Here is a 10,335-nt window from a genome sequence, read left to right on the forward strand (position 1 = left end):
TTGATAGGATAAGATCTCAATAATGAGGGCACAGCTTGTTTATCCAACAATACACTGGTCTTCCAGCTTCCTCTCAGGCAGCTTCCTCTGTCCTGGAGAGGGTTGAAGGGTAGGAAAGCGTTGGTGGGGGAAGACTGGCGCTCTCTGGCTTACCCCTGGACAACCAGGCACGTACTGCCTCTCCCCAAGGGTCCTCATATATATTTTTTCAACGTGGCACAAAAACACACTCCGCTTTCCTGCCATTACTTTGCTCAGAGCTATGGGGGTTTAGAAAAACTAATAGGGCCACTAAAAATACTTGGAGCCCGGGGCCTGGGCCAGGGCTTTTCCTGCGCTGCTTCCAGTGAGCGCGTGGGCCATTGAGGAAAGAGGAAACGAGCAGCCCTGGTTGTACGGGGGCTTCCTGCACGACATTATAAAGAGTTCCCTCCCTTCAGCCTGCCCTTACAGTGCTGTTCAGAGCCAGTGGAGTGTGAGGCTGAGCCCCTGCTCCACGTCTTTGATTGTAGACTGAAGACTGAGACGGGAGGTTTGACGTCAGCGCGGTGAACGTTGGTTCTCGTCCCTGCTGGTCGGGGTGAGCTGGAAAATGATTTTCACAGTATATTTATATGTTTTAATGGTCTGTTTGATAACTACTTCTTGGATTGATTTGTTTGTTTTTATGTGAAGAGGTTAATGATTTCTTGATTAATCCTTAAAAGCATTTAAGTTTGCCAGTTGATTTAAGTTGTCTTTAGAGACTTTTTACTTCTCATTAATCACTACTTTGCTGCATTTTGCAACTCAACGTTGATGTTTCTTATTGTTTCCTCGTGCAGGTACGAGTAGGGAGCTGGTCTCACCTAACAGATGTGTCTGGGACACTCCAGCCTATTTATTCTATCAGTTACACATAGGTAGGTCATCATTGTGCATTGTAAAGAAAATCTAGATCGTGCAAACGTTCAAATGACGTGCATTCCTTGGTTGCTTCATATGAATTGCCCTCTCTACAGATACAGATAATGGAAGTATTGGAAGGATACGGGGTGGACAGAGTTCAGGAGATGAGGGCTGCAGCCCAAGCTGAGGGATACGTGAAAGAGTTCACTCGCCACTCCAACGACGTGCTGCTGAACCTGAACGAACTCCGGCACCGCAACATCCTGACCGACACCACCCTGGTTGTCGGCAACGTTCAACTACGGGCACACTGTGCCGTGCTCGTGGCCTGCAGGTTGGTGCAAAGGCCAGTGCATCTACACAAAATTGTCCCTCTGGAGGTGTCTTAAGGATCTCTCAAAGGAGTAATTGTGTGTGTTTGGTTGAAATGAATCACATTTTCTTCCTTTTGTGACACATTCCCATGCATGTTTTTTCCTCTCATTCTCTGGTTGACTCATCGCTGTTTTTTGTCCTTCCAAGTTTCAGTTTGTGTCACTTTTCCGCTCACTTTTTCCTGCTTTTCACTTGGGTCCATTGTCTTCTTCTTCCCATTCCTTCACTGTTTCTACCTTACGTCTGTTATTTAAAACTGAACATAATCCAAATTAACACTCAGATCAATTGCATACCTTAACTTTAAATATTTGTATCTTCCCTTGTCTCCTCTCAGCGGGTTCTTCTACTCGCTGTACTCCCGCCGCGTGTTGCTTCAGGGGCGTGGTGGCAGCGGGGAGCAGCTCATGACCGTGTCTCTCCCCACCACCTTGGATCCATCCAGCATCTCCCTGCTGCTCGACTTCATGTACACCTCCCGCCTCCCTCTGACACCCAGCACTGTCCCCGGGGTGCTCACTGTTGCAACCTACCTGCAGATGGACCACGTGGCTGATACCTGCCGGGATTTCATGCAGAGGCACTGGTGAGGAACATCTGTTGTCAGACTAGGACAGATTGTATTATCAATCATGAATACTTTGCATAAAAAAATTTGATTCAAATTGTTTGTTCTTTGATTTTCAGCAGGGAGAATATGAGTGCAAGACACCCTCGACTGGAGCTGGACTCCAGGGTGTCTGTGGCCTCTGTAGCGCCCAGTCCAGGACCCCAGAGATCACTCCCACCAGTGGTGACAACAAGGTAGGAGCATTACGTGTATAACTTAAAGTGATCGAATGAGCTAAAGGTGGGTGTGACCTTCGGGGAGTTTATTGGGTTCTTGTTTACAGATTGTCACAAGTGCTGCTGCAGCAGTTTACGTGCCTTTAGTCTGTCGTCAGGTTTAGCTCATTACAGCACTTCCTTTGTTTCTCCTGCAGGGTCCCTGCGGAAGCCTCTCTCAAGCCAGGGGCTTTCCCGACCTGCCAGTCTGGGTCAAAGGAGCTCAAAGGAGAGCCTGAGTCGCCCCTCATGGCCACCCCGACTCCATCTCCAGACAGCCCCGCCCGCTCCAGCTGCCAACCAAACTCTCCAGCAGAATCCAACACCTGCAACAAAAACCTTGTGGTGAGCTTAAAGAGGATTTTAAATGAGGTCTTTTTATATTCATTTTTATGTTAATACTTGTGTTTTGGGTTTCTACTAGAAGATGTTTACATGAGTTAATGGTCGGGAAACCCTCTATTTTCCTCATATTGTCTGTGCTGGAACACCTGTATTCACCCAAGCCCAGTCTGATCTGATTGGTCAGCATGTTCAGGTCTTCATTTCTCAGCATCTCTGCACCATCAATGCAGCCAGGGTACTACTGTAAGGGAGAATAGCGGCACTTTTTATTATTCAAAGTGATCATTAAAAGTGAAACACAAACGGACATGTTCCAGCAGAAATCTAATTCAAAATGGGGGAGAAATAAATAACATTGGAAACTATCGTTAGCATGTCGCTACATGTACGTTAGCAGTGTACTCACACTCATAGAATGGCACTTTCTACTTAAAAAAAAATCACCAATAAAAGCTTCTAAACACAAAATTCTAAATTGGGAAGAAATTAATAACACTGAAAAATTAAGATTACATGTCTCCCTGATGTTAGCATGTAGCTGCATGTACGTTAGCAGTGTACTTGCAGCTGCGGAATAACTGTAATGGAGGAAAGTGGCACTTTCTACCTTGAAAGGTCGACAATAAAACATTTAAACACAGCCAGACATGTTACAGCATGAATATGATGTGAAATAGTGGAAATATTTACAACATTTGCAACCAAAATTGCATGTTTTCCTGATGTTAGCATGTAGCTACATGTACGTTAGCAGTGTACTTAGAACCATCTAATAATTGTAATAGCTGCACTTTTTACTTTAAGAAAACATCAATAAAAACTGATAAACACAACCAGACATTAGCAGGAATCTAATTCGAAATTGGGAGGAAATTAATAACATTGGAAACTAAGATTACATAGTTCCCTGACGTTAGCATGCAGCTACATGTACATTAGCAATGCACTTGTAGCCATAAAATGACTGTAACGGAGTAAAGCTGCACTTTCTACCATGAAAAGTCAGCAATACAACATTTAAACACAACAAAAAATGTTCCAGCAGAAATGTGATATGAAATCACGGAGAAATTAACATCATTAGCGACTAAGGTTACATGTTTCCCTGACGTTAGCATGTAGCTACATGTATGTTAGCAGTGTACTTGCTGGTGGGGAATGGCTGTAATGGCAAATAGAGGTACGTTCTAATATGAAAAGTCAACAATGAAACATTTTAACACAACCAGACATTTTCCAGCAGGGATATGGTACGAAATCAGGGAGAAATTTACAGGCAACCAAGTTTACATATTTCCCTGGTGTTAGCATACAGCGTCAAGTAGCAGTATAGGCTAGGTAATGTACTTGATACTTGATAAGTAGATAACCATGCAAAAAACTGTTTAACATTTAAATTGTAGTAATTATGGGTTTTGTTTATCTCTGCAGAGTGATATCAAAACCACACCGGACCCGAAGGCCTGCAATTGGAAAAAATACAAGTACATTGTCCTCAACCCTCTCTGTGCAGCCACTACGGTGAAGGAAGAGGAGATGGAGGAACCACAAAGTCACACATCACCCGACAGGATGGGCTCGACACCCAAAGCAACAGAGGCGTGGCCTGGAGAAGTGCCTGGTCAGATTGATAGGTAAGCTGGAATGAATGGTAAAAATGTTTGCATCATGTTTCTGCAAACCATTGATATGCTGCAATTGTACTTTAATACGAAGCAGATATGTTGAAACTCAATGTGTCTCTACATTTCAACAAAGCTGTGATCAATGTGTGGTGAGGTTTAGGTGCACAAACCACCGCCTTTAGTGGCACTATCCCCTGCAGGAAAACAGCAGCTGGGAATGTCCCGACTTGACGTTAAAAATACCCAGTTTAGACGCAGTAACCACAGCTGGAAATGTCCGGACATGCTGTCTCCACCTTTGTCGCAACAGAGATGGCTGGAAATGTCCCAAAATGTTGTTAAAAAATACCCGGTTTTCTGACAGTAAACACAGCTGGAAATTTGCCAATGTGTTGTTAAAAATTACCCAATTTTGTTGCAACAAACTTGGCTAGAAATGTCGCAATTTGTTGCTAAAAATTACCCGGTTTTATCACACCAAACACAGCTGGAAATGCCTTGACATGTTGTTAAAAATATCGGTTTTCTCGCAACAATCACAGCTAGAAATGTCCCGATGTGTTGTTAAACTTTTCCAGCTTCATCGCAACAAAGACGGCTGGAAATGTCCTCGCTTGTAGTTAAAAAATACCTGTTTTTGGTTGGTGTTGCACGGTCATCTGCAGTTTGGTTGGTGTCTCACCTTCTTCCTCATGATCACAAAGTCAGCTCATACACTACATCAGTTTACAAACACTGATATAAAACGTACAAATGTGACATACATATGGTTTGCAGAAACGTTGAAATGCCAACATTTTCCTCTGCCGACGGGGCTGAATAATGACAGTTATGAGATGAGATGAAAATCTTTTTGCAAATATGAACTATGAGCCTGTCTTCATCAGACAGGGGCAGGCCTCCTGCTACGAGGTTTCTGGCCGAGCCCCTCCCCTCGGGCCACCTTCCTCTGTGGATCACCCAACAGCACCTCCCATTCACAAGGAGGGAGCAGGTACGAGCCAGGCCTTTATCATATTGCAGAATATTAACTTTTAAACACATCAAGTCTTAAAATATTTTCTTTTTTCAACACGTTTGTATTTTATCTGCTTCCTCAGTCTCACCCTGCACCATTTTCCCAAACCTGCACCCCACTGATCCGGAAGCGGCCCAACATGTCATCAAACGTGAGAACTACTACGTGCCTTACTGTTATTCTGGCAACCTTCAAGGAACCAAGACTGTCTGCTCAGGTGAGGATACAAAAAAGCTTTTTTCTATTCCCCTTCTTTTTTTTAATGTAAAGCCAACACCTGATGCTGGCCTTTGCCCCAACAGGTGACAAGCCGTACCGCTGCAACGTGTGCGGCGCCCAGTTCAACCGACCAGCCAACCTGAAGACTCACTCTCGCATCCACTCTGGAGAGAAGCCGTACCGCTGTGACACCTGTGGCGCACGATTTGTTCAGGTGAGGGTTAGCTGTGCGTGTGAGCTTGAGGGAAGAGGAAGTGTACGTTTCCTCTTTCCTCACAGACAGTCCTCTTTAGTTGGAGTGTGTGAAGTGGCAGAAATGTCACATTGAGTTAGTTTCAAACCAGTCGGACTAACCAGCAACTGCTCTAGATTGCATCAGTTTTAGAAAAGTATTTGGCTTCAGCAAACTCATTAATTTAAAATAAAAAAATACAACAATTTTTGCTAAAAAATTATCTGAAATTGTGAATTCCTATGTCATACCAGACACCAACAATTTATGTGAACACATGGAGTCAGTCTGTGATTGAACATTTTTTTAAAACACTGTCTATGTGGTTGGTCTTGATGTTAGGTTGCCCATCTGAGGGCCCACGTTCTGATCCATACCGGGGAGAAACCGTACCCCTGTCACACCTGTGGCACCCGCTTCCGCCACCTGCAGACCCTGAAGAGCCATCTGCGTATTCACACGGGGGAGAAGCCTTACACTGTGAGTCAGAAACACACACACTATTCTGTTTCACTGGTGGCATATGTCATACAACATTCCAGCTCAGTCACCAAAATAAAGTGCTGGTACTGCACATTTTTGCAAACCACAGAAAAACTACATTTCTAAAGTGACGTAGTTCAGATTACATGTATACTGTATGAACTGAGTCATATTGACGGGATGGTGGATGGCATGACACCTAGGCGACACCTACAGCTGCAGACCACTATTGAAACCAACAACAAAAGCGAGTATTTTTGACAAGATGTTGGGACACTTTCAACCATGTTTATTGCTACACAACCAACCTTTTTTAACAACGTGTTGCAACTCTTCTCGTCCTATTTGTTGCAACAAACATGATAAATTTTAACAACACGTCAGGACATTTCCAGCCATGTTTATGACAAAACTGGGTATTTTTTAACGACACATCGGGACATTTCAAGTCTTGTTTATCACGACAAAACCGTCTTTTCAAACAATATGTTGGGACACTTCTAGTCCAGTTTATTGCGACAAACCTGGGCCATTTTAATATGTCAGGATATTTCCAGCTGTGTTTGTTGCAACAAAATCGGGTAATTTTTAACAAAAGGTCGGGGCATTTTCAGCCATTTTATTGCGGAAAAAAAAAAACGTCTTTTTTAACAATCTGTCAGGACACTTCAAGTCCTGTTTATTGTGTTGTGATTTTGTTTTGTTTTTCAATTTTAAACATCATGTTGGGACACCTCTACCCATGTTTGTTGCGTTAAAACAAAGTATTTTTTAACGACACATCTGGACATTTCCAGCCGTGAATGTTGCAACAAAATCAGGTAATTTTTAACATGTTTATTGCGACAAAATTAACGTGTTTTTTTTTACAACACTGCAGGACATTTCAAGTCCTGCTCATCGTGACTAAACCGTTTTTTTTTGTGGTGATACCTTTAGTCCTGTTTGTTGCGATAACCCCGTCTAATTTTAGCAATATGTCTGGACATTTCCAGCTGTATTTATTGCAACAAAACCAGGTAATTTTTAACAACATGTCAGGACATTTCTAGTCCTGTTTGTTCCAACAAACCTGGGTCATTTTAACAACATGTCAGGACATTTCTAGTCCTGTTTGTTCCGACAAACCTGGGTCATTTTAGCAATATGTCTGGACATTTCCAGCTGTATTTACTGCAACAAAACCGGGTAATTTTTAACAACATGTCAAGACATTTCTAGTCCTGTTTGTTCCGACAAACCTGGGTCATTTTAACAACATGTCAGGACATTTCCAGCTGTATTTACTGCAACAAAACTGGGTAATTTTTAACAACATGTCAGGACATTTCTAGTCCTGTTTGTTCCGACAAACCTGGGTCATTTTAGCAACATGTCTGGACATTTCCAGCTGTATTTATTGCAATAAAATCGGGTAATTTTTAACAACATGTCAGGACATTTCTAGTCCTGTTTGTTCCGACAAACCTGGGTCATTTTAGCAACATGTCTGGACATTTCCAGCTGTACTTATTGCGACAAAACCGGGTCGTTTTTAACAACACATCAGGACATTTCCAGCTGTATTTATTGCAATAAAATCGGGTAATTTTTAACAACATGTCAGGACATTTCTAGTCCTGTTTGTTCCGACAAACCTGGGTCATTTTAGCAACATGTTTGGACATTTCCAGCTGTACTTATTGCCACAAAACCGGGTCATTTTTAACAACACATCAGGACATTTCCAGCTGTGTTTGTCCTGTTTCAAAACAGGATACTTTAAACAACACAAGAAGCAGACAGCAGACCACTGTTAAACACCAACAAACAACAAGAGCTAGTATTTTTAACGAGATGTCGGAACATTTCCAGCCACGTTTGTTGTAACCAACTGAGTAATTCTTAACAACAGATCGGGGCATTTCCTGCCTTGGTGAGAAAACTGGGTATTTTAAGCCAAACCATAATGTTTTGAGCTTGAATCTAACCAAATCTTAACCACAGCATTGTCTTGAAACGTAAAGAAACATAAAGTTTCACCACCTCTGCAACATGAAACATACAAATTTAACATATCCGTGGTTTGCAGAAGTGCACAATGCCAACATTTATCCTGTTGACTGGGCTGAACTGACACAGCATGTCATGACACAGCTGTTTAATCTGCTGACCTCTTGTTTTTCAGTGTGAGAAGTGTGACCTGCACTTCCGCCACAAGAGTCAGCTGCGTCTTCACCTGCGCCAGAAACATGGGGCCGTCACCAACACCAAGATCCGCTACAAGGTCCTGACCGAGCCCTACCAGCCTATTCTGCAGGCCTGCTGAAGACGTCTGACCTTCGACCCGTTCATCACATCGGTCAAAATAACATCTGAATCACACGGTTATATTAGACATCACGAGAAAAAGTTAGAATGGATTCCATTTGGAAAAGGAGACATTTATGAATAACTTTTAAAGATGTTGGATGAGTTTTGGAGCTTGGAGCTAATTATCAGTATGAATCAATACGATTCTTTAGAAGTCCTGGGTGGCTTTTCGGAGATGGAGATGAAGATGGTGTTGTGAAAAAGTGTTTTGATGGTTTGTGAAGGGATGAAAAGAAAGGAATGAGACATGGAAAGAAAGACAAAACATGTTGGCATGTGTGTACACTGGATTTTGAGGACGTTTGTGAAAGGTTTGAGCGAAAGATAAAGCAAGTTTGACGAAGGAGAGGAGGTGAATTTTGAAGTAAATTAAATTTGGCTGGAAATTTTCTACATAAATGTGTATTTAACTCAGATTTATTTTAATCTTGAGGCCTGGAGCCTGCAAAAACAAAGTATGCAGTGATATTTGATTTTATAGTCCGAGCAGGCAAAGGACTTCTTGTACTGAGTGTTAAGTATAAGAAAAAATGATATATTGTTTTCTGACATGGACAATTTACATGCAATTGGATACGTAATAATAATATTACAGGTGTATTTGTATGAGTTAATTTGCTGGACAAAGATGGTTTTGTACAATCTAAATTAAATCATTTTTACATGAATTGGAGCATTGGTGTTCAGTGTCTCATTTGATACACAAATAAATGGTGAAACTGTTTATCTGGAAGAAATAAAATATGATAATATTGCTAATATGAAAATGCTCACACACTGCACACCAGACTGCACAGTTTCAAGCTCCTTTCGCAGTGCACACTTCCCTCCTTCAGCCTTTCTCCTCCCTGAACTTCCTTCCTCTCGTTAACGCACTCTTTCTCCCCATGAATCACGTCGTCTGTTAAGTCAAACTTGTCCCGCCATTTTCCAAATTTTGTTTTTTCTTGGTTGCTTTTGTGGAAACAATGAAGCCGAGGGCACCTGTTTCCTCCAGGTTGCTAATACTCAAATCTACCAGCCAAGAAAACACGTGTGTGGGCTACCCGCTGCTTCCTGAAGGTGTGGGGGCGGCGGCAGAGGGGTGAGTGCGGAGGTGGGCCTCCAGACTCCTGCTGAACTCCCTCACCCTCTGTCATCCCCGCTTCCTGCTCCCTGATGAGTTGTGGCTAGCTGGGCTCATTGTCCGTGCTCAGCAGACAAACATTGGAAGTCTGACGGGACTTTCCAAACCTCACCGTCCCTCCTCTGCTGAAAAAAAGAAACCCGTGACATGTAGTGTTTCCCCCTCATCAATTGTGGCCGGTGACACCTTTTCAGTTCACTAAAGTTGCACATAGTAGGTCAGAAAAGAGGACTTCTGTGGAACATCTTTCAGGAAGTGAATATATCATAGGAAATGTGTGCAACTTACTTCATGACGTGCGTGTTCCTGGAAACCTTTGAGTGAGCTGTGTGAAATGTGTTAATATGCTTTGGAGAAGGCAAAATTTAGCAGTTGGAGGTTCCTCTCTTCGATCTTTTACCATTTCAACCAGCTGAAACCGATAACAATTCCTTAAGTGGAGGTTTTTACTGAGCTGAGACAATTTCAAACACAAGTACACAAATCAGCTTCACTATAACTCGCAGCATTCACAGACAAACACTTGTCTTTATCTGGACACATTTCCCCCACAAATACAACATGCTAACGTTATTAGCACAAGCCTATGGCATTTTACATTGTATAAATTAGCCTAGCAGCTAGCAGGCTTTTCCTCTACTCATATGAAGCCAGGGACAACAGCAACATTTAACAAAGGTAACGTTACATAATTTGGCTCCATTACAGCTCACAAGGTTCACTGACAAAACAACTGTCTTATACTAAACACGTTTTTTCAAACAAATACAACATGCTAACGTTATTAACACAAGCCTATGGCATTTTACATTGTATAAATTAGCCTAGCGACGAGCGGAGATTTCCT

The 10,335-nt window shown here is 42.4% G+C and overlaps 1 protein-coding gene across 1 annotated transcript; it reads left to right on the forward strand.

Moving 5' to 3' along the window:
* Nucleotides 1-439: 439 nt before the first annotated feature.
* On the forward strand, nucleotides 440-9,035 carry bcl6b (BCL6B transcription repressor). Its single transcript, XM_033651810.2, has 12 exons — nucleotides 440-580; nucleotides 825-902; nucleotides 1,002-1,222; nucleotides 1,601-1,849; nucleotides 1,951-2,067; nucleotides 2,247-2,433; nucleotides 3,865-4,067; nucleotides 4,946-5,052; nucleotides 5,159-5,293; nucleotides 5,379-5,509; nucleotides 5,870-6,007; nucleotides 8,178-9,035. The coding sequence occupies exons 3-12, from the start codon at nucleotides 1,011-1,013 to the stop codon at nucleotides 8,316-8,318; spliced, it is 1,620 nt and encodes a 539-aa protein (XP_033507701.1). The 5' UTR covers nucleotides 440-580; nucleotides 825-902; nucleotides 1,002-1,010; the 3' UTR covers nucleotides 8,319-9,035.
* Nucleotides 9,036-10,335: the final 1,300 nt, after the last annotated feature.

This window comes from Epinephelus lanceolatus, chromosome 22, assembly GCF_041903045.1.
Source record: "Epinephelus lanceolatus isolate andai-2023 chromosome 22, ASM4190304v1, whole genome shotgun sequence".
NCBI lineage: Eukaryota > Metazoa > Chordata > Actinopteri > Perciformes > Serranidae > Epinephelus > Epinephelus lanceolatus.